Source organism: Calliphora vicina, chromosome 5, assembly GCF_958450345.1.
Source record: "Calliphora vicina chromosome 5, idCalVici1.1, whole genome shotgun sequence".
In the NCBI taxonomy this organism is placed as follows: domain Eukaryota; kingdom Metazoa; phylum Arthropoda; class Insecta; order Diptera; family Calliphoridae; genus Calliphora; species Calliphora vicina.
In genome coordinates, this window is record NC_088784.1 from 94,758,218 (window position 1) to 94,784,540 (window position 26,323).

Sequence of the window (26,323 nt, forward strand, 5' to 3'; positions counted from 1 at the left end):
GGGCGTGCAGAATATAGGCATCTTTCGTGACGAAATTAAGTAAACCACTTATTTACCATTGAAATTGATGGCGGATAGATCCCATAGTATTTATCAAGCTTAGTCTTCGTTAGAGCGATGATTTTTTTCCTCAGACGATATTAACTTTCAATTTCTCCTCAAGTCACGAGATAGTCTGCTATCAATAGCTGTTAGGCTAGGTTCCATAGGTAGCCACCCTCCAAGCCGCTCACTTGGTTTCATTCTGGGTATTAATTATACGTCCATTGTTTCCAGGCTAAACCAACCAGATTCTCTGATGAAAGAAGAGTTTAGTCTAAGACTCATCCTTGATAGCTCATCTAAGCATTATAGGAATGATATTCCGAGGATGCGTTCCCTCAAGTTTATCAGAGCCGGGCATTGGCAGAATAGGTGGGACACCATCTCCTCCTCATCTTCATTATGACAGCTCCTACAGTAGTCATTGTACCGTAGGCCTAATCTCCTAGCATGTGTCCCAATTATACAGTGTCCTGTAATGAAGGAAACAATTAGCTCTCGACGAAATTCCATAAGTAGATTAGTCCTGCTGGCATCATATACGGGCCAAGTAACCTCGTTATAACACAGGAATACTCATTGGTACACCTGCTTTGTGCAGATTCATATAGTATCCACTGAACAGCCATATTGCATTTAACAAGGGAAATACCAGAAAAGGGGTCGATATCCTCATCATCCATCATCGCTCCCCTTTTGGCCAGTTCGTCTGCTATACAAATACCCTGATTTCCATCTGGTCAGGGACCCATATAAGCGTTTTCCTAGAATGTCTCGCTATCTCACTCAGGGATACCCCGCATTCCTCGGTTAACCTAGATGTCGTGAAGACAACCGCTAATCCGTTAACGGCAGCCTTGCTATCTGTAAATATGCAATAGCTGTTAAACACAAACTAAATGACACAGCTTGTTCATATTTTGAAGCTGTGTTGGCCATACAGTTAAGAGGCCGATTCCAGTCATACCATCTTTTATGATTTGAATTGGAACCATACCATGGCTGGAACAATCGCCCACACCATAATATTGCCATCGCCAAACTTGACTGTCTTATTTGTGTGCTTGGGGTCCAGTCTCCAGAAATACACATAGTTTTCCAAACAGTTTCATTATATTGTCACTCATTGCATATTTAAAAACACATAAATATGTTAGTAAAGGATTTTTTTCTTTGTTAAGTGTTAAAATAAAACAGGCTTGTGTTTTCAAATTAAATAAATACTTAACATACATAAATTCATTATCTTTACCATTCACAATTTTTTTTTATACATATTTAATATTTAAAGCACGCAAATGTGCCATCAACTAGAATGTACATATATTCTACTATCTATATTCTTATTCATAATCATGTGGTTTGTTATGTTGGCTGGGCATTATTCCACGTACTCTAGATTTCCAACAAACGCCTTATACGAGTACAAAGTATTAAAACTGAGAAAAAGGAATAGACAATTTTTATAATATTTTCAACAGAACAAAAACTATAATTTTCTAGTCGGTTCTGCATTGCCAGTTTGGCATCGTTTGCAGAATTTAACATTTTTCAATTACATTTCCTGGCAACCCCCAAGTCGAATACATAAAAGCATAGCGATAATGTTCAGGAATAACAATCTTAACTTCATTATGTTAGTAGATTTAAAGAAATGTGTTTGTCATCAGTTAAAGCTAAAAATCATATAAAAGTGTTGATGTGTGTTACATTTCCAGAGAAATTTCCTATTTTATATTGTATTTGTTGGGTATCTAAACATAATGAATGAATTGGTGCACGTACTAACTAGTTACATCAGTTGTTGGCCTATTTATTTTCATGAACAAGCATGGATTTGCAATTAGTATCGGGGCAAATTTGAAAAAAAAATGTATTTTAAAAACTTGAAAGTGTACGTTATATACGTCGTTGGAAAGGTCTTTGAAATTTCTATTATTTGATATCCATATTTTTTTATGAACATGAGCCGAGATTTTCCCGATTTTAAATAGATACCGTTATAGATATCGACTTCGCTATCTATAACTATACAGAATATATGTAAAGGGTGGGCTATTTAAAATTTTAAATTTGAATCGGTGCTGTGATTTGAGCCTTTTGGATTTCTGTGGGGAGCCATTGAGGATAAATGTTACGCAAACCATCCAGAGACAATTGAAACATGAAATCGAAGTTGCCATTGAAGAGATTTGAGCCGAAATAATCGAAAATGTACTGAAAAATTGGGTGGATCGGATGAAGTTATGCCGAGCCAGTCGTGGTAGTCATATGAATGATATTGTGTTCCATTCTTAAATGACAAAGTTCAACCTTTCCCATCTTTCCGGCAACATATGGATTCCGAGACAAAAGAACTGATAACCTTGTCAGGCCAAGAACGAATCAAGCCAATTTCGGATATCTGTTCCAGATAGAGCGTTCTACATCGATCGAAAGAAATATTAGTGGGAGGGGACAAGGTCCGGACTTCAAGGCGTGTGAAGCGATACTTTCCAACCACTTCATTATAGGTTTTAATAGGTATTACAACATGTGGCCGAGTGTTGTCATGATGGATTCTGCATCGATCGAAAGAAATATTAGTGGGAGGGGACAAGGTCCGGTCTTTAAGGCGGTCGAGGCGAAACTTCCCAACCACTTCATTATAAATAGTATTTAACAGGTATTGCAACATGTGGCCGAGTGTTGTCATGATGGAATATTATGGTTTCATGTCTGGCCGCATATGCTGGGCATTTTTTTGGTCAATGCCCGCTTCAAAGGAATCAGTTGCATTCGGTTCAGGTTCCTTGTGATGGTCTGGTCAGATTTCAGCAGCTTACAATAGATAGGACCTTATGGTTCCACCAAATACGGAGCATTACATTAGCGCCATGGGTATTTGGCTTTGGTGTTGTTGTTTTTGTAGCAGGGGTTTCTGCATGTAGATCAATTCCAAGGAATCGTGCTATTTCGACTGGGTGGGTCCATAAATCCACTGGACGTAGTGAAGTAGGGTTGGCTGGACAGTTGAATATCACACATGCTGGGCATAAGTTGAAGGCGGCATGGTCTATGCGAGACCAGAAGGCATTAAGCCCGGTGCTCCATCCTGATCCTAGTTGTATCAGAACGACTCCTGCTTTACGCGGCAGAATCTTCTCGGCGTCTGCTATTTGTGGTATCCTGCTACCGAGGAATTAATGGCGTTTCTATGAATGTCGTTAACGTTGTCATATGTAGTGAGCTGCGATCACATGGATCCGGTACATACCTCTGTATGTTCCATCCTGATCTAAGTTGTGCCAGAACGATTCTTGCTTTACGCGGCAGAATTTTCTCGGCGTCTGCTATCGGTTGTGGTCGACCTCAAAGTACGACATTCCTGCGGTATCCTGCTATCGCATTTGATGGCGTCTCTATGAATGTCATTGGATCCTGGCATCAAATGGATCCTGCACATACCACTGTATGCTCTCTTCGTATTTTCTTATGCCCTGTCTGACATGCCTCGGGGAAGGTTCCAACTATTTGATATTGAAGTTTGGATGACTCCTTCGGTGACATCCCAGAAGGAACTGTTGCGTCAACATGACGTTATGTTACTTGATCGGCTTTGGTGTCGATTCGGCTGGTGGGCCGAGCTTCACATAGGATCTCTTACGCTTCGGGATATCGTAATTGATCCATTTATCATCGCAAGTAATGATTCGATGCAAAAATTATTTTTCTTGGCTTCAATTCGTATGGTATTCAATTTTCCTGCTTTTGGATGTTTGCTGATTAAGTAGCTCCCAATGATTTTGCAAGCTCTTTTTGAGTTTTACAACAATCTTCAAGGAGTAATGCCTCCAATTCTTGTTCTTCAAACTTTTTTGGCTGACCTGTGCGATCTTTGTCTCTGTATGTAAATTTCGGTATTTATCGTGCCCTTTGTAACAAATGTTTCGCTTCTTTTGCCGCCTCTTCTATTGCATGCCATACCAACTTTTCTTCAACATTCCCTCGAGCATCAGCAACATAAAACTATTGACCCGGAAGCTGCGAAAAATGTTCCAGAACATACGTTTCGTCATCCATTATGGCGCAGCTATATTTTTTGTATAAAATTTATCTTCAATTTCCGTGATCTGTCTTTGGCCTCTACATTTTTAGCAGAGTTCCTGTCAGAAACTTTTTGAACCTTGTATGTTTTTAAACCTGCCGTGGCTTTAACTTTTCGTACCAAATAGTCCGAGTACTGAGCTAACCGGACTGCTTTCCTACCGGATGTATTGGGAGCTCTTTTGAAAATGCTTTCTATTTATTTTCTTCTACCTGAACCAGGTTTTCTATCAACGGACAAGTTTTCCCGATACTGTATAATAACTTTTGAATCAGTTTGACGGCAGCCCTTTGATTGTTTGCCCAACTATTTGTAGGACCAAGTTGGGTTTTGTTGAAAATATTTCATAATTTTAGTACACACTTTTTTCTCGTCACTCATTTTAATCAGATTAACAGGAAATGAACATAATTGACAATAAACATAATTACTGAAATACTTTTCAAAGGTAACTTGATCACAAAAATGTCAAATAATACTTGGGTTAAAAGTTTTAAGGAAAAACGTGCGTTAAAGTTTTTCCGATCTCACTCCTTATTATAATAGTAATAATTCTACTAAGTATTCTCTCGGTGTAGAATACGTATATTATAATGTGGGCAATGACTGATTACAATTTCCTACTTATTATTAAAGACTAATCAAAAATAATGAAATTATTTATGAATCTGTTGTTTCCAATACATTAATTCATTCATCAATTGAAAATCATTTAGGTATAACAATTAAACGTTTAATATTTGTTACGGTTGCTTGAAATGTCAAAATAAAATCCATCGTAATTTTATTTATTTTGTATATGTTTAAATACCAGAAAGCTCTTAATTTCTAAACACTTCATTTGCTAAAAAAGAAATAAAAATGTGAAAAAACAATTACAAAATGCCAAGGAAATTTGCCAAATAAGGGTATAAAAAGCAAAAGGAGACGAGACGAGAGTAGATGGATGGATGGATGGATGACACAAGGGGACATTTGTAAGAGCACTTAAGATAAATGAAATGTAAAAATAGAAATAAGTATCATTCTATACACAACACTACACTATACTACATATAAATTCGGATAGAGGAAGAAAGAAGAAAGTAACTTAATCGGAACAGTATTTAGATGATTTTCTTACCTTATGCTCACGCGTTTAACCCACTTTTTGAACATGTTTGTTTTTTTGTTGTTTTAGTGATTTTACAGTGATTGCACTAGTATGCACGTATGGACAGCAATGTTAGGTATTTTTTTGTTGTATGTTTGTTTGATGGTTGGTTGGTGTTTGCTTTGTTTGGTTTTGGTTTTTTGCAATTGATTTTATTTAGAGTATACTTTTAGGATTACATTATAATAACTAGTAAATGTGTAAAACTAGGCTGTTTTCAAAATATAGCCTCATACTAAAAATCAATTTTTTTGATTGGTTTTGTGGTTTTATGCAATAATACAGTTTTTGTTTTATTATTATTTTGCACACTTGTTTTTTTTGTTGTTACAAATGTTTTAAAATCGTAAATATTCTGTATAGTTAAAACTTATGATAAAAACTTTTTTAATAAAACTTTGAAAACTAATAACAAAGTGCGTCATTAATGTTTGTGTTTCTGTGGCAAGTTATTTATTACACTTTTAAAGTAATGCTTTACAGATTTGTTACTTAATTTATTACATATATCTATATCTATGTTATAGTCGTTTTTAAAGTAAATTTTTCTATTACAACAATTAAATTTATGAGTATTTTTTTTGCTTGTTATTAATGCAAACTAAATTTGCACTTTTTTCATGTCGATTTTATATTTTGATTTAATTTTTTTTAAGCAAATTCGTTGAACTTAACACGACTATGTCTATTTTCATACAATGTAATGTATGTTTTTTTCGTGGTACTGAATCTTACGTACTCAAATTATATGGATTTTATTTATTTTTTTAATGCATCCTTTTGGCTCGTAAAAAGAGAAATTTATTTCAGCAGAGTACAATTGTAAGAGTCCTTTTTAGACAAATTAAACCAACTAAACTAGAGTTTTCCAAAACGCATGCCCAAGGAGAGCAAATTGTTGTTAATATTAAGGCCTACTCAAAAACCGCATAATTTCTTTTTTGTTTTTATACAAAATAACTCATAAATTTAATTCTAATATCATTATTATGTCATGTTTGACGACAGACTGCTAACGTTAGCTGAGCAGAGTTCGTAAAGCGAGAGAGAAATATAGAGAAACGTTAAAAAAAAAACATTTATAAAAAATTCTATGGAGCCGGTAATAATATTGGATGTTAAGGTAGTCCTATTACTGCAAACACGTACATATTTTCTGTTGTGTTTGTTTATTTATTGCAATGAGATTAAATTAAGTATGTGTTTAATTTAATTAGTGATAATATGTATAAGGATTTCCTAGATATGTATGCATAATTTGTTTGTGGTAAACGGCAGGAACAAATTAGATTAAGGAGTATTTGTTGGGAAAAGTGGTAAATTTGTCAAAGATATTCTCGTGCACAGTGGGGCAGAATTGATATATTTTTAAAATGAAACAATCTTTTTAATCGGCTCACCATTATTTTCGAACTTCAATTTTAATTGTTATTAAATCATAAAGTAAAAGTTAAAAAGTTATATCCGAAACAGCTTTTGAAGTATTTTTTAATTTTGTATTATAAACAGTGATCACAGATCGAGCTCCCTTTCTCGATTAAATGCTTATTTACAAAGAAATTAAGGATTTTAGATTTTTGAGTTTTTTCATATGAAAAATCGATTTTTGGTTAGAAATATGAGTGATCACAGATCGAGCTCCTTTTCTCGATTAAATGCGTATTTACAATGTTATTAAGGATTTTAGATTTTTGAAGTTTTTCATATGAAAAATCCATTATTGGTTAGAAATATGAGTGATCACAGATCGAGGTGATTTTCTCGATTAAATGCTTATTTACAATGTTATTAAGGATTTTAGATTTTTGAAGTATTTCATATGAAAAATCGATTTTTGGTTAAAAATATGAGTGATCACAGATCGAGCTCCTTTTCTCGATTAAATGCTTATTTACAAAGTTATTAAAGATTTTAGATTTTTGAATTTTTCATATGAAAAATCGATTTTTGGTTAGAAAAATGAGTGATCACAGATCGAGCTCCTTATCTCGATTAAATGCGTATTTACAATGTTATTAAGGATTTTAGATTTTTGAAGTTTTTCATATGAAAAATTGATTTTTGGTTAGAAATATGAGTGATCACAGATCGAGCTTCTTTTCTCGATTAAATGCTTATTTACAATGTTATTAAGGATTTTAGATTTTTGAAGTATTTCATATGAAAAATCGATTTTTGGTTAGAAATATGAGTGATCACAGATCGAGCTCCTTTTCTCGATTAAGTGCTTATTTACAATGTTATTAAGGATTTTAGATTTTAGAAGTTTTTCATATGAAAAATCCATTTTTGGTTAGAAATATGAGTGATCACCAGGGAAACCAAAAAAATGCAAATGCATGTTTTTTCTGGTGAGCCTAATGAGCAAATGGATAAGATATTTACACGTTTCAGAACTATTTAAGAATTTTGGCATCGATATGTTAGTGCATATTTTTGCATATTTTACCCTTAAATGCATATTTTTGCATATATTTGTTTTAAGAGCATATTTATGTCATATATTTGCGTTTTTAGGGCATATTTTACTGTTTGATAGCATATTTTGACTTTATCAAACAAATTTTGTCTTACTTAGTCGCTGTTGTGTTACAGGTTTTTACTTCCTTTGTTAAAAATTCAATAATAGATGGCTTTTCACCAAAAAAAAAAAAATTTTTAAAATTTAAAAAAAAATTAAATTTAAAAAAAAGATTCGAAAATTTTGTTTTTCCAAAATATGAAAAAACTGAAAAAAAATGTTTGTTCAGCTAAAAATATTTAAATTTTTTATTTTGAAGTAGAATTTGGTGAAGGGTATATATGATTCGGCACAGCCGAATATAGCTCTCTTACTTGTTTTAATATAAAATAAGCACTATTTTAATAATAGCGCCATCTAAATTTCAAATTTTAGTTCTAATTCAAACTTAACCGTTCTAAGTGTTAAATATTGTCTTTTAAATTTGCTCATATAACATCAGTAGATGTCGAAAGAACACTTTCTATGTATAAAAATGTTTTCAGATCCAATAGACAACGATTTTTATTTGAAAATTTAAGTCAATATTTTGTAATTTATTGCAATAATAACCTTAATTGAAGAAGTGACTTTATATTTATATAAAATATCATCAAAAAATACATCTCGAGGCCTTTTCATAGCTTAAGTTCCTATAGTTTTTATGTTGTATTTATTTTTTGTTATACTTTTTTTAGTTCATGTTATTTTTATTATTTATTTTTGCTTATTTTATGTTACTTTACCATTTTAGAAATGAATTGTATTAGCGGTATTCACAATGTAGAGTACTTGGCCTAGTAGAAAAGCAGAAGAGCTATTTATTGACAAACGTTTCAATTTCTAATGTATTTTGTTTTTATTTTTTACTACATTGTCAGGCCAATTACTATTGTGAATACCGCTATTGATTTTTTTTAAATAAAAGTATATTTTTTGGTTAAAAATTATATAAAAATTTGTTTTTTAAAGTTTTTACTGCATATTTAAAGCGCATAAAACGCTTTTTTTAGAGCATATTTCCGGTTTCCCTGGTGATCACATATCGAACTCCTTTTCTCGATTAAATGCGTATTTACAATGTTATTAAGGATTTTAGATTTTTGGAGTTTTTCATATAAAAAATCGATTTTTGGTTAGAAATATGAGTGATCACAGATCAAGCTCCTTTTCTCGATTAAATGCGTATTTACAAAGTTATTAAGGATTTTAGATTTTTGAATTTTTCATATGAAAAATCGATTTTTGGTTAGAAATATGAGTGATCACAGATCGAGGTCCTTTTCTCGATTATGTGCTTATTTACAAAGTTATTAAGGATTTTTGATTTTTGAAGTTTTTCATATGAAAAATCTATTTTTGGTTAGAAATATGAGTGATCACAGATCGAGGTCCTTTTCTCGATTAAGTGCTTATTTACAAAGTTATTAAGGATTTTAGATTTTTGAAGTTTTTCATATGAAAAATCCATTTTTGGTTAAAAATATGAGTGATCACAGATCGTGGTCCTTTTCTCGATTAAATGCGTATTTACAATGTTATTAAGGATTTTAGATTTTTAAAGTTTTTCATATGAAAAATCCATTTTTGGTTAGAAATATGAGTGATCACAGATCGAGGTCCTTTTCTCGATTATTTACAGCGTTATTAAGGATTTTAGATTTTTGAAGTTTTTCATATGAAAAAATGATTTTTGGTTAGAAATATGAGTGATCACAGATCGAGCTCCTATTCTCGATTAAATGCGTATTTACAATGTTATTAAGGATTTTAGATTTTTAAAGTTTTTCATATGAAAAATTTATTTTTGGTGAAAAATATGAGTGATCACAGATCGATCTCCTTTTCTCGATTAAATGCTTATTTACAATGCTATTAAGGATTTTAGATTTTTGAAGTTTTTCATATGAAAAATCCATTTTCAATTAAGCGCTTGTTTACAAAATTTTTGAAGTTTTTCATATGAAAAATCGATTTTTGGTCAGAAATATGAGTGATCATAAATCGAGCTAATTTTCTCGTTTAAACGCTTATTTACAAAGTTATTAAGGATTTTAGACTTTTGAAGTTTTTCATATGAAAAAGCGATTTTTGGTTAGAAATATCAGTGATCACAGATCGAGCTCCTTTTCTCGTTTAAACGCTTATTTACAAAGTTATTAAGCATTTTAGATTTTTGAAGTTTTTCATATGAAAAATTGATTTTTGGTGAAAAATATGAGTGATCACAGATCGATCTCCTTTTCTCGATTAAATGCGTATTTACAATATTATTAAGGATTTTAGATTTTTGAAGTTTTTCATATGAAAAATCGATTTTTGGTTAGAAATATGAGTGATCACAGATCTATCTCCTTTTCTCGATTAAATGCGTATTTACAAAGTTATTAAGCATTTTAGATTTTTGAAGTTTTTCATATGAAAAATTTATTTTTGGTCAAAAATATGAGTGATCACAGATCGAGCTCCTTTTCTCGATTAAATGCGTATTTACAATGTTATTAAGGATTTTAGATTTTTGAAGTTTTTCATATGAAAAATTGATTTTTGGTTAGAAATATGAGTGATCACAGATCGAGCTCCTTTTCTCGATTAAATGCGTATTTACAATGTTATTAAGGATTTTAGATTTTTTAAGTTTTTCATATGAAAAATCGATTTTTGGTTAGAAATATGAGTGATCACAGATCGAGATCCTATTCTCGATTAAATGCGTATTTACAATGTTATTAAGGATTTTAGATTTTTAAAGTTTTTCATATGAAAAATCCATTTTCAATTAAGCGCTTGTTTACAAAATTTTTGAAGTTTTTCATATGAAAAATCGATTTTTGGTCAGAAATATGAGTGATCATAAATCGAGCTAATTTTCTCGTTTAAACGCTTATTTACAAAGTTATTAAAGATTTTAGACTTTTGAAGTTTTTCATATGAAAAATCGATTTTTGGTCAGAAATATGAGTGATCATAAATCGAGCTAATTTTCTCGTTTAAACGCTTATTTACAAAGTTATTAAAGATTTTAGACTTTTGAAGTTTTTCATATGAAAAATTGATTTTTGGTTAGAAATTGAGTGATCACAGATCGAATTCCTTTTCTCGATTAAGTGCTTATTTACAAAGTTATTAAGGATTTTAGATTTTTGAAGTTTTTCATATGAAAAATCGATTTTTGGTTAGAAATATGAGTGATCACAGATCGATCTCCTATTCTCGATTAAATGCGTATTTACAATGTTATTATGAATTTTAGATTTTTGAAGTTTTTCATATGAAAAATCCATTTTTGGTTAGAAATATGAGTGATCACAGATCGAGGTCCTTTTCTCGATTAAGTTCTTATTTACAACGTTATTAAGGATTTTAGATTTTTTAAGTTTTTCATATGAAAAATCGATTTTTGGTTAGAAATATGAGTGATCACAGATCGAGCTCCTTTTCTCGATTAAATGCTTATTTACAATGTTATTAAGGATTTTAGATTTTTGAAGTTTTTCATATAAAAAATCGATTTTTGGTCAGAAATATGAGTGATCATAGATCGAGCTCCTTTTCTCGATTAAGTGCTTATAAACAATGTTATTAAGGATTTTAGATTTTTGAAGTTTTTCATATGAAAAATCGATTTTTGGTCAGAAATATGAGTGATCACAGATCGAGGTCCTTTTCTCGATTAAATGCGTATTTACAATTTTATTAAGGATTTTAGATTTTTGGCTTTTTCATATGAAAAATCGATTTTTGCGTATTTACAAAGTTATTAAGGATTTTAGATTTTTGAAGTTTTTCTATGAAAAATCGATTTTTGGTTAGAAATATGAGTGATCACAGATCGCGCTCCTTTTCTCGATTAAGTGCTTATTTACAATGTTATTAAGGATTTTAGATTTTTGAAGTTTTTCATATGAAAAATCGATTTTTGGTTAGAAATATGAGTGATCACAGATCGAACTCCTTTTCTCGATTAAATGCTTATTTACAAAGTTATTAAGGATTTTAGATTTTTGATGTTTTTCATATGAAAATCTATTTTTGGTTAGAAATATGAGTGATCACAGATCGATCTCCTTTTCTCGATTAAATGCGTATTTACAATGTTATTATGGATTTTAGATTTTTGAAGTTTTTCATATGAAAAATCCATTTTTGGTTAGAAATATGAGTGACCACAGATCGAGCTCCTTTTCTCGATTAAGTGCTTATTTACAACGTTATTAAGGATTTTAGATTTTTGAAGTTTTTCATATAAAAAATCGATTTTTGGTCAAAAATATGAGTGATCATAGATCGAGCTCCTTTTCTCGATTAAGTGCTTATAAACAATGTTATTAAGGATTTTAGATTTTTGAAGTTTTTCATATGAAAAATCGATTTTTGGTCAGAAATATGAGTGATCACAGATCGAGGTCCTTTTCTCGATTAAATGCGTATTTACAATTTTATTAAGGATTTTAGATTTTTGGCTTTTTCATATGAAAAATCCATTTTTGGTTAGAAATATGAGTGATCACAGATCGAGCTCCATTTCTCGATTAAGTGATTGTTTACAAAGTTATTAAGGATATTAGATTTTTGGTTTTTTCATATGAAAACTCAATTTTTGTTCAGAAAAATAAGATCAGAATAAATTTGGGCTATGTGGTGTGAGATCTTCGTAACTGTATTTGTATGCTAAATACCTTGTAATTTAAAAGTGTTTTTTTCGAATTGATTTACAGAGTTACCTCTAGAGCTTTATAACATTTTAAGCTATTACGAAAAGCCCTTAATATTATAAACAAGATTTAGGTATTTTATTGATTTTAAGCGGAAAAATGGAAACAACAAACAGGCTTAATGCATTCTGGTCACGCATGAACCGAGCCCACATAAGTTAATAGATAAACTTCATCTATTTAACTGTTCAGCTATGCCCCTTTTCTGTGGTCACATCCAGTTGATGTGGCACAAAATCTTCGCCTTCATCCCAACGATGCAGAACCCCAACCGAAAGTGTGATTGAAGTCATTCTGATTTAATTGTTTAGTTTAAAATCAACATAACTAACATGAACATATTTGAAATACTAATGCACTATTAAAATAAAAAGACTCACCATGTCATCGGTGAACTTCCAATACTAGTAAAGGGATCATCATTAGCATCATAGAAATCTTCTTCGCCTTCGCTGCTTGAATATGATGTCTCCGGAACAATCATAGTTATGGGTGCCGTTGTCACTGCAAATATAAAGACAAATACAATAAATTAACAAAGTAACACATTAAAATAAAATCAACAATGCATGATAATGAATAATAAAAAAATCATTTCCATCTTTTAATTGTACAAACATCGGCATGTGGGTCACATTGGTAGCACTAGATATTTAAAAGCGAAACGTGGCCATTAGTTAAATGGCATAGAAAACAAACACTTGTAATGGGTAGCAGGATTATTATTTGTTATACTTTTGCAAATAGTTTGCAAAAATTTAATGTTAGAAATATGGCTGTACTGACAATGAAAGACATCAGGCATATGGTGGTGTTGACATACATATTTAACCCTGCTGTTAGGTTTGGACCATTTTGGTCAAATTTTTTTTTATTTTTTATATAAATTTACAATGGCTTATCGTATCAACTTAAAACGTCTGCTCAGGTATTATTTTTCTATTTTAATGATTTTAGTTAGTTTTTAGCTATATAGGATAACATAGAACAGAAAAAAATTAAAATTTACAAATCTTAGGTTATGGACCATTTTGGTCCATGCAATATATTTTATTCTTTATATGAGTAAAAGTAAGAAAAAACAATTATGGCTTATTGTTATTTTCGAAGCAAGATGAAAAAATTGTTTTTCGATTCGATTTGCATACAAATATGTTGGATATAATGCATTTGGCATTACATTTGAACTTACATCAATTGCAAATTCCCCATTTTCTAGTAGCTGAAATTTTTATATCAACTCTTGTAGATGGTACACTATTTGATGGCGAAGCTTTTTGTTGAGTCAATAGCTCTGCTGCAAATGGATTTTTAGGTTTGACTGTCCATTTCAAAACGTATTCTTCTGATAGGCACATAGCTAACTGGCGTAAAAACTCGGATGTATCATCTATATTTGAAAATAGATCATTTTACCATTTATTTAATTTTCTTTTAGTGTTGTAGTAACTAATCGTTTGATCAGCAGTATCAACGCCTCCTAAGATAGATAAAGGAAACTTTGTACAGTTATAATAAGAAACGATTGCAGGTATCTTGTTATGATTATTGATGGAGCTCATCAATATAGTTCCTTTAGTTTTATGGCCGATATATATAGCAAACAAGTGCTGCGATTTCACTAAAAGCAAATGCGGATGTAATAAAGGAACTTTTTTGGACATAAACAATTTCGGTGGAAGTTTTGTTTTCCCGAAATGTTTCCATATATGTCCGTCTCCTTTGCATCTTACTCAAAAGATGAAGTTATCACCTGTTATCAGGATGTTATAAATCATTGAAAGAAGAGTTTCCCAATTGTCCCATAACTCAAACTTGTCACTACTTTTTCGTTTTTGCCACTGCAATATAAAATTATTATGATAACCTAATTACGTATATACAAGACCAAAATCCCAGCAAGAATTAGAACACCAATAAATCTTTCCATTTGCTTTCAAATTTAAGTCTACCACATTTATTCGTATTATCCATGATTATTTTCACACCACAAAGCGTTAAACCTGGTGGTAATAATGTAATATTCTCCGCTGAAGCTCCAATATGACGTGGTAAAGGAATCCATTGCATTTTGGTTTTCGCAATGTATAATGCATCTACAGCATAATCTGCTTCATTTTCTTCACCATTGTTCATTTCACATTCACCAATGTGACTTTCTTTCAATATTTTCATGTAATATGGACGAAAATGAAATATCTGAATCAATTTCATTTAGAATTTCGGCAATATCACTGATAATATTTCGTCAATTTTCCATTTTTTTAATTTTTTTTCTAAAAATTTATATATTCACTTTTATAAATATTTAAAATGTCTGGTCAAAGAGTTTTATGTAAAATTTTTTATGAAAAATACAAAGAGGACCAAAATGGTCCCTTACCTAAGATTCGTAAGTTTTTTTTAACCTAACATCAGGGTTAAGTGTATTTTATTATGCTATTGGATAAGTCTATTAAAGTGTAGGAGAATATTGATATATGATATTGATTGTAGGCAAATGTATTTAGTAAAATCATTTGCAAAATAGAAGAACTAGACAAAAAATCAGTTATTAGGCCTATGTTCGTTTTACAAATGGTTGCAATTATTAATCATTATATTTTTAAAACCATTTAAATAAATTGTATTTTGTTTCCTCCAAAAATCTATATTCGGATTTATTAAAATGACCTAAAAAGTCATTTCTATTCTGATTTTTTTTGCTTATGTACTGCATACGATTTGTGACAGTAGTTCGACTGATGTTCTTGGACTGGTGCTCTATCACAGTTTACTTTTTATTATGCCCTATTACCTTGAGATATTCGGGAAATATCGTGGATTTAGTAATTTGTATCATTTTATAGAGGATCTAGCGTAAATCAGACTAAAATATTATTGGACCTGTGTGGTTTAATCAAAGGTATTATTATTTCTAGTACTCTTTCCGTTGTGCAAGTATTGTTCCAAAATTTGGCCCACTTTTTTCGAGCAATGTCACTAATAACATGAACAATGGTGCCCCAAAGCGTCAATTGTTGCAGGTTTATCAGCATAAACTAGGTGTCAAATCGCACGACCTTGTGGCCAATTAACAGGTCCGTTTCTCGAAATCAACTTATTACCAAATTTTGATTTCGCAATCCTCAAATCACATCTCGGCCGAATCAATGTCATCCATATTTAAAAAAAATCGTTTATCATGGTGCGGTAACGGTCCGATGATGCCATCAGCCAAACGGCGTATGGCATCTGTAGGGGTCTGTAGTGGATTGGTCTCACTCCAAATTCATTAAATTAAAAATGAGACTCATCGCAGAACACAATTTTGCGATAAAACCGTCGTCTATAAGTTGTGCGAATCGATTTGTATAATTTGGTAGCGTTGCTCAAGCGTCAATCTATTCATGATGATTTGCCAGAGTATACTGATCAATGATCAGTATTCATAAATCTCAAAATGGGAGCGCAGTATGACAGTTCGTTTGACAATTAGTTAACCCTTTTCGTAAGTTTTGTCGGGCTTAAGAAAAAAACCCTTTAGATAATATGGATATAAAATTAAATACATTTCAAAGATCTTTACAAAGACATAAAGATCTTTATAACACAATGGGTAAATTTCGAGAAATTTTTATTTACCTCGAATTTGTTTAACATTGATTCATCCAAAAGCAGGGAAATTGGGTACCATACGAATTGAAGTCGAGAGACCTTGAACGCTATAAAAGGAAATAATTTTTGTAGCGAATCATTACTTGCGATAAAAATGGACCCAATACAAAAACCCGAAGCGTAAGAGATCGTCTGTGAAGCCCGGCCTACCAGCCGAATCGACACCAAAGCCAAATATACATTGCACTAAGGTAATTCTCTGGTTTTGGTGAGAGCAAAAGCAGCCTATCTATTAAAAGCTGCTGAAATCTGACCCGACCATCACAAAGAACCTGATCGCAAGTGATTCGTTTGAAGCGAGCGGCCAGAAATGAAACCGTAATATTCCATCATGACAACGCTCGGTCACATGTAAAGTATTTAGAATGAAGTGGTTGGGAAGTTTTGCCTCATCCGCTTTATAGTCCAGACCGTTCCCCTTCCGACTGCTATTTGTTTCGATCGATGCAGTACGCTCTCTCTGGGATACGCTTCAATTTGGAACAAAGTATCTAATATTGGCTTGATTCGTTCTTGGCCTCAAAAAATGAGCAGTTCTTTTGGCTCGGAATCCATATGTTGCCAGAATGATGGGAAAATTACATAGCTAACAATGGCAAATACTTTGAATAAATTTTTATTGTACAAATGTTTCAAAATAAAAGCTAAAAATTTGAAATATTTACATTATTTTCTTAAATATTCTTCTTTCATGCGAAAAGTAAATTCGAGTTTAGAGAAAACAGATACTTTGTGATGACCAAATTTGTAGCCAATCGAATGAGTCACAGAAACGAAAGTCAACCTAAAATTGTCAGTCGCAACAGAAAAATTCGCTTATTAAGACTGAATAATTTCATTAGCTACAAATTCAGTTATCACAACGAAAAAAGTTTTCTCTGTGTACATTTATATTTGGTAAAAAGGTCATGTTTTTGAAAACTGAAATTACGAAATATAAACAGAGAAAACAGAAGCGCAGTAACATCCGAATAAGTTGCCAATCGAATGAACCGGTTTTATTCGCCAAACTTTTAAGGCCTGTTTCACGATGCACAGTGGTATGAGAAAAAAAAGAGGGAAATAAATCTGTAACTTCTAAACCCTTAGTCCAATTTAAACGAAATTTTACATGCGCAAAGGGGAAGTGTTGTCGAGTTTAAGTTTTGAACTCGGAACTCGTGACCCCAGCACGAGCGGGACCAGGGGCCCTAAAGTAGGACACCTCGGGTATGTTCAATTTTAAAAATTATCATATTTTTTCGTTTGTGTTCCGATTTCAAAAAACTTACATATATAGAATCTTCTCATCGAGCACTCGTAGCCGTAGCTATCAATTATCTTTTATAGCTTATATATCGATTTTTCGCTATTTTTTGGGGGAAAAAAGTACTTTTATTCTTTTTAAGTTATCTAAAAAATTTCTAAGAGGATGTATAATGAATTTGTAGTTTTTGAAAAGCTAATATTTTAAATGAAAAAAAAAATTATAATTTTTGATACCGAGGGGACCAGATCCATTCAAAAAATGCCTATTTTTTATGTAAAATTCAACTTTAGAGCAAAAATTCTCAAATCGCATAGTCGATATCAAATTATAATAATCTATTTTAGATGGCCCAATATGATCTTAATTATTTTGTAAACGTTTCCGATAACCCCGCCTCTAGTATGGATATTATAGCCAAAAATCGAAAAAATCCCAAAAATTACAAATTTCAAAATTTGTTTTCAGTTTTACATTTTTAATAAAAAAATCTATATAAGTGTAAAAATTCATTACAAAATATTCATAAATAAAAATTTTATTTCAATTTGAAAAATTTTTATCTATGCCAAAACTAATTAAAAAGCATTTATTGTCATATTTTTCAAAAAAGTATTCGATGAATTTGTTCATTGTCAAAAGCTATATACATCATTGGAAAGTAGACAAAATCTTCTATCCATTGATATATAACATATCTACATTATGTTTTTTTACGTGGCAAATTAATTAGGGAAAACCTAACAACTAGCTGAGAATTTACCGGCAACACTTCCTCTTTGCGCATGTGAAATTTCATTCAAATTGGACTAAGGGTTTAGAAGTTACAGATTTATTTCCATCTTTTTTTCTCATACCACTGTGCGATGTCGAAATTAAAATTATTCGAACAAATTTGTATGAAAACTATTCGAAAGAATTTTAAAAATTGAGTGTTTTTCATAAAAATTAGTTTGGCTCATTTTTCATTCGACATCGTGGAACAGGCAGTTAGTTTCACCAAAATATGTTTTCACCATATTTTTTGTTTATCAAGTTTTTTAACAAACTTTATTCCCATTAAAATTTTGTTAGCCATTTTCTTAAAGTATACTTTAGAGAAGGGTATATAAGGTTCGGCACATTCGAATATATCAGAAATATTACAGACATATTTCGGTTTTAGAGCATAACTTTAACTATTTTCTTTTACAAAATTTGATTTAGTTGACCGGTTTCAATAACGTTCTTGCCACTTTAAATCTTTCGGTATGAAATGTTTTCCTTCCATTGAATGATTATTTTTTAAACATAATTCTTGTGTATTTTTAGATTATACAAATCACCTAATAATAAGTGTAGTTGGTTTACTTTCCAATTTCTTTGTTTTCCTAACTAGACATGTTTTTCATTATTTTCGCATTTGTTCTATTGTTAAGGATGTTGTGACATTTGTAGACAGCCTGTGAGATTAGTTCAAACTGACTGCCACATGAGGCATGATGACATACATACATGTATTTTACACAATAATGACGACGCTAATGATGATGACCTTAAGTTGGCTGCAACATCATATTAAATCACGTGACATTCAATTAAGCGTTGAACACAAAACACCAGCAAGGCAAAGAAAAAGACAACAATGGAAATTTTCCCACACATGGCCATATCCCACCGTTCGGCCAGCATGAAAATATTACACACACATTATTTTTATTAATTTTTCAATATGAGTTTTACCAAACTTGGAAACTTACTATTTTATTACTACTATTTTGTATTATCCGAAAAAATGTGGGAAGCGTCACATGAGTATTTAATAGGAGTTGACAGAAAATCTTGTATTATCCTGATACTTTGACAATTGTAAATTGAATAAACCAACTACTTAACAACACCACCAACTTAATAATACTAACAAACTATGAAAACAAAGTTCATATGCCAGTGAAAACAAAATATTTGCAAAGTCCTTTTTTTTGGCCTTTATGTGTGTGTATGTGTGCACGTGGAGAGAATGTAAGTATGTATTTGAAGTGCATCATCATATAAAGACAAAAAGGACAAAAATATGCCGGCCAAGCGCATGTTTTCTGACAAAGAGTGCAATTTCAAAAATACACGCATACATAAACACATGTCATATTTATGCATGTACTCGTATTGTTTTAGTCATATCAGGAACAGGAAGCGGATATAGATGAATAATAGACAGCAGAGGTGCGGTGGAATGTTGGAAATAGTTCATTTCAGTTAAACATTTGCCAACAATAATAATTATGTCTACAACACACAAATAATTGAAGGAAGACCTTCTTTTAGTAACAAAAAAAATTACAATAATCTATAAAGTAAATGTCTGCACTAGGGTGGCCCTTCAAATGAACATGATTTTAAATGGCAAAATTGGATAACGTTAGAAGTTACACATTTTAGAAATATTTTCCAAAAAATGTTAAAAATTAAATGTTGAAAAAATTCAAATAAAAATAGTTTTGTTATTTCATTTACCCATAGTTGTTTATATTGGCTTTTTACAAATTTTTATGCCCTTCATCTTCGTGAGAAGGGTAATTTCCACAATATAATTTTCCGACCCTATAAAGTATGAATATTCTGGATCCATATAGATTAAGCAATGTTCGTCTGTCTTGACATCAGATTTCCGAAGCCCTCAAATAACTTAAAAAACAAATAACAAAACACATGTTAAATTTTCACTCAAAGTACTCGTTCGCTATAGAAAACAAGTAAGAAAGTATGGTCGGGCTTGACCCTACACTAAATAAAAGAGCAAAAACTGGTTTCTTTTAAAATTTCAATAATTTATATTTTTGAGTGATTTTCGGAAGTGGGCCTTATATGGGAGCTATGACCGATTATGGACCGATCACCTTAAAATTTAATCGTGTGATTTATGTCTATATGAAAGTTAGCCATGTTGAATTTTGTGTGTATACCAACATTTTTAAGCGATTTATGAACGTTAAAGTGATTTTCGGAAGCGGGTCTATATGGGAGCTATGACTAATTATGGACCGATCGTAACAAAATTTGGTGACATGAATTTTGTATATATAAAACTAATTTGGAGCGGAATTTGTAAAGTCCAATTTCGGAAGGACATTTGTATGGGGGCTAGGTGAAATAATGGACCGACCGATTTCAGCCAGTTTCAATAGGCTTGGTCCTCGGGCCGAAAAATCTTCAAAATTGCGACCTGTACTCTGCGCACAAGGTTTACATGGACAGCCAGTCAGCCGACCAGCCAGCCAGCCAGATGGATGGACGAACGGACATCGTTTAATCGACTCAGAAAGTGATTCTAAGTCGATCGGTATACTTTAAGGTGGGTATATAAGATTCTGTACAGCCGAATATCGCTCTCTTACTTGTTACAATATAAATTTATTCAATGTATTGGCCATTGCTATCTATGACCTTTTTCCATCTTTATGGACTCAGAGCCAAATCTTTTATAGCCAAGAACGAATCCATACAATATCGGATACTCAGTTCCAAAGAGAAGCGTATCCCAGAGACAGCGTTCTGCTGCTGTATGGACTATAAAGCGGTTGGGCAAAACTTCCCCACAATTTCATTCTAAATAGTTTTTAACTGGTTTTGCAACATGTGTCCGAGTGTTGTCATGATGGAATATTACAGTTTCATGTCTGTCCGCATATTATGGCCGTTTTTCGGCCAATGCTCGGGTGCCCCGATAGACCAGACAATAGTGTGCTTGGCTATCAATCTGATGATTGCGAGTTCGAATCCCGCCAGATACTCTGCGTGTATCTGCAGACAATCAAAAAGCTCCGCAATTTGTGTTTATTTTTTTTTTTAAAAAACAGGGTCCTTGTGATGGTTTGGCCAGATTTCAACAGCTCATAATAGATAGGACACTTTTGCTCCCACCAAATACACTGAATTACCTTAGCGCCATGGAATTTGGATTTGGTGTCGTTTCAGCTGGTTGGCCGGGCTTCACATACGATCTCTTACGCTTCGGGTTATCTTAATGGATAAATTTTTGATCTCAAATAATGATTCGGTGCAAAAATTATTTTATTTTATAGCGTTCAAGCATCATTTCGGACATGCTAAATCGTTTTTCATGGTCTCTCGGCTTCAATTTGTATGGTACCCAATTTCCCTTCTTTTGGATGAATCTTTCTGCTCGTAAACGTTTTGAAATTGTTCCTCTCAATGATTGGCAAGCTTTTGCTGAGTATTAAAAAAATCTTAATGGAGTAATGCCTCCAATTCTTGGTCTTCCAACTTTTGTTGGCTGGTCTGGGAGATTTTTGTCTTCCGTGTCAAAATCACCACTTCTGAACACATTCACCACAAGCTTAAGTGAGCAATCGGTGTACTTCAGCGGCACTTTTTTTAAATTAAAGAAGTAATGCCAAACTTCCCGCATATGACGCTTTGTTATCACAAAATTCGACATTTTCAATAACTAAGTGAGAATAAATGACAGAATGAACCCTTCAAAGTGTTATTAAAAACAAACAAATATTGAAAAAATTCATTAAACATTAAAATATTGGCATATTATTCGGTATTTATAAATTTATCCATTTTTTCCGGATATCCTCCCATTAAATTTCTGGACAGTTGTATGTATTTGCCTCCCGTTGAACAAAATGAATACCACTCATGGGCCATTTTTCATGTCCAGAAATATGAATGCACTCTGTTCTTTTTTAAGAAAGGTAAAAGCTGTTTATGTAGACACTCCGTAATAAGGAGTGAGATCGAAAAATTCTTAACACACGTTTTTCATTACATTTTTTAACCCAAGTATTATTTGAATTTTTTTTTGATCAAGTTACCTTTGAAAAACATGTCAGTTATTATGTGTAATGTCAATTATATTAATTTTTTTGTTAATCTGATTAAAATGAGTGACCAGAAAAAAGTGCGTACTGAAATTATTAAATATTTTCAACAAAACCCAACTTGGTCTTACAAAAAGTTGGCCAAGCATACAAAGGTCTGCCGTCAAACTGTTTCCAATGTTATTAAACAGTACCGGGAGAACTTGTCAGTTGATAGAAAACCTGGTTCAGGTAGAAGGAATGGTCCACATGATGTTTCTAAAGCCAAAAAAATAGAACGCATTTTCAAAAGAGCTCCCAACACATCCGGTAGGAAAGCAGCCCGGTTAGCTCAGTGCTCGGACTATTTGGTACGAAAAGTTAAAGCTAATGCAGGTTTAAAAACATACAAGGCTCAAAAAGTTCCTGACAGGAACGCTACTAAAAATTTAGAGGCCAAAAACAGAGCACGGAAATTGAAGTCAAGTTTTATAAAAAAATATTCTTGCTGCATAATGGATGACGAAACGTATGTTCTGGCAGATTTTTCGCAACTTCCAGGTCAAAAATTTTATGTTGCTGATGCTCGAGGGAATGTTGAAGAAAAGTTTAGGACCCAAAAGCAGACAAAATTTCCCAGAAAGTTCTTGGTATGGCAAGCAATATGCAGTTGCGGCAAAAGAAGCCACTCATTTGTTACAACGGGCTCTATAAATACCGAAATTTACATCAAGGAATGTTTACAAAAAAGGCTGCTTCCATTCATAAGACTTCATAATGTGTCCACTTATTTTTGGCCTGACTTGGCATCCTGTCACTATGGCAAACAAGCCCTTGAGTGGTACAAGAACAATAATGTGGTATTTGTACCAAGAGAGGCAAATCCTCCAAACTGCCCGGAGCTAAGGCCAGTGGAGAGATATTGGGCTCTTGTTAAAAGAGAATTGAAGAGTACAAAAAAGGTGTCCAAAAGTGTGGTAGATTTTAAACGGAGATGGACTACATGTTCGAGCAAAGTGACAGAAAGCACTATAAAAACGTTAATGGAAGGGTTTCCGAAAAAGGTTCAAAATTTCATCACTAGTGATTAAAACTATAAAAATAATTTTTTTTGTAAATTGTAATAATAATTTCAATCAAATAAAAAAAAAATTAAAGCTGTAAGTTTAGTGGTTTCTTTTTTATAAACATATATGTATGTTAAGAATTTTTCGATCTCACTCCTTATATATTTCCTTGTTTATCGTGCCTGATGTCACAAATGATTGGCATCTTTTGCCACAACTGCAAATGGCTTGACAAATAAGAAACTTCTTGGGGAATTTTGTTTGTTTTTTTGTCCGGTATTGTTCTTGAACATTACCTCGTTCATCAGTCATATACAAATCATTATCCGGAAGTTTTGAAAAGTCTAATGATATTTTCAAATTTTCAATTTTTAAAAGACCATGACTTTAAGAGGTAAAACTTTAGTAAATTAAGATTTCGGATTCACAGGTTTATTTTTCTATGGTTTACCGATATGTGACACTGATTTTTTTTTAATTTCGAAACTTAAAAAAATTATTCTCCAAAATATTTCATTTTCCTCCTACTACTCATTATGAAGGGTAAACAAAAAGTTAGGATTTCAGCAATAGCTTATTAAAAGATCCGAAATTTTCGAAGCCCCCAATGTTAACTTATTGTGCCTACCTAGTTTATTCAGAGACTCAGTGCGGATGTCCGACATCACGAGTATTCTTGTTCCGATTAAACCTCTTCCCAAGCCCTCTCTAATGCAAGTGAAGATAACAAAATTTCTAAGATATTTACCGAATGGGAATAGATAACATAACTAGGAAAAGCTGTATTAGTTCCACAGATAGTTCTAGAACTCATACATAAGGGCTTTCGAATTATTCCAAAATATGTAATTGATATTCAAAACGGGTAAGAAAATAAAACTACATTCGCAATACATTTGCACTTACCATTACCTACAGAATCCTCTTCATCATCTCCAGACATTTCAGTTTTCAACATTATGGGTAACATTATCGAAGTGGGTGAAGCGGTAGCTGGTGTATCTATATTAATTTTGTCCAAAGAACTAGGTCCATTGTAAATGCCATTAATAGGATGGGCCATATTTTTGGCAATTTGCAAACTAACAATTGAATGTTTTATATGATCCAACATGGCCTGTAAAGAAAAAAAATGGAAAACAAATCAATTTAAAGAGATTAAAACAATTAAAAGAAATTTGTAATATTTATTTAAGAATTTAAATATATTTAAAGTTTAAAATCGTGTGCATAATAAAGCTACTTAATCCCATGTGTACTAGGCCTCATTAATTCTCATGACCCACGACAAGGCCACTGATTTATTCTACATTTCATTTAACCTTTTTTCTATTTTTCTTCCGCTTTTCATTCACTTTCTTTTTCATTAGTTTCTAGAGGTGGTTGTTATATTTATTTTTTTTTCTGGCTTTTAATTTGAAACATATACAGTGTAGACATACAAATATACAATATACGGTCAATTAACAGGTGTCAGCTGTTTGTAGGTGTATTTAATCTCAGAAATAGTGAAAAATAAAGAAAAAAAATCTTAATAATGTATTTTTCTAAAGGAAACTTATAAGGACGTAAGTGCGTGTATATGTTTATAAAAAATACAGTGTGACAAATAATATTCTTACAAATTTTCCAACACTGTTCATATTTAATTTATGTTTTTAAGCGTTTTCTATTTTGGTTTTAAAAATTAAAAAAACTTTTTATTTAGCATTGACACCTATTTATTTTAAACTATTTCTGTCACACTGTGTATAAAAGATTGTGAATGTATACTTGCCAACAACACATGAATTCAACAACAAAAAAAACTCGATGAAAAATTGTTACGGTATTGAAGACGAAATACAATTTATTATGCTGGCACGTTTTTTAAAGAAGTTTTGTTTGTGTGTGGGCATGCGACATTCAATATTTTCGATTATTTTTCAATTGAGACATTCATTTTCAAGTACACGCAGTACATTTTTTTAGAACACAAATAAGGGAATTAAAATATTTTAATTTTATTAATTTTGAATTTGAAAAGGATAAAATAAACAGATCATTATTGGAATTGATTTTAATTCTTTAATATTTAATTGTAAACAAAGATATTTGCGACAAAACAAAATTGTCAAGGTAAACAAGTAAGAGAGCTCTATTAGGCTGTGCCGAATCTTATATACCCTTCACCAAATTATACTTCAAAATAAAAATTTTAAATATTTTTAGGTAAACAAAGTTTATTTTTTTTCAAAGTTGTTTTTTAATTTTTTGTTAAAAAAAATTGTTGGAATTGTTTTTTTAAATTTAATTTTTTTTTTTAAATTTTAAAATGTTTTTTTTAATATTTAGCGAAAAAAAAATTTGGTGAAAAAAAAAATTTGGCGTTAAAACATATTTTTTCCGATTTTGACCCATTGTAATTCCAACTTACTAAGGTCTTATATACGTCATTGCAAAGGTCATTGAAATATCTATCATTAGATATCCATATTGTCTATATTAATGACTTAGTAATCCAGATATAGGTCAACAAATAGGTCAAGTCAAGCCCGACCATATAATAACCTACACTAAGTAAATGAGCAAAATCATTTTACTTTTAAAATGGGAGCTATGACTAATTATGGACAGATTATTTTATTTATGTCTACATTAAAGATCTTTGTGTTGAATTTTATGTGAATACCAACATTTTTAAGAGATTTATGCTCGTTTAAGTGATTTTCGGAAGCGGCCCTTATATGGGAGCTATGACTAATTATGGACCAATCATCATCAAATTTGGTGGCAGAATTTCCGTATATATAAAACTATGTGGAGCGAATTTTGTGTAGTTATCTATATGAATTAAACATTTATCATGAATAAAAAAATATTTTAAAACAAGTAAGAAAGTCGGGCTTGACCGACCGACCATATAATACCCTACACTAAGTAAATGAGCAAAAACATTTTTCTTTTAAAAATATCAATAATTTATATTCGTGAGTGATTTTCGGAAGTGGGCCTTATATGGGAGATATGACCAATTATGGACAGATCACCATGAAATTAGAAATGTTG

The 26,323-nt window shown here is 31.7% G+C and overlaps 1 protein-coding gene across 2 annotated transcripts in view; it reads right to left on the reverse strand.

Moving 5' to 3' along the window:
• Positions 1-26,323, reverse strand: part of LOC135960509 (oxysterol-binding protein-related protein 9) — a 56,925-nt gene that overhangs the window by 10,008 nt on the left and 20,594 nt on the right. The window contains exons 5-6 of one of the 2 annotated variants that reach the window (XM_065511813.1): positions 24,188-24,392; positions 12,878-13,001 (exon numbers count right to left, since the gene is read on the reverse strand). In XM_065511813.1, coding sequence (XP_065367885.1) covers positions 12,878-13,001; positions 24,188-24,392 — 329 coding nt within the window. Of the gene's footprint in view, positions 1-12,877; positions 13,002-24,181; positions 24,393-26,323 lie in introns of both variants that reach the window. The other variant, XM_065511812.1, reaches the window with a different exon arrangement.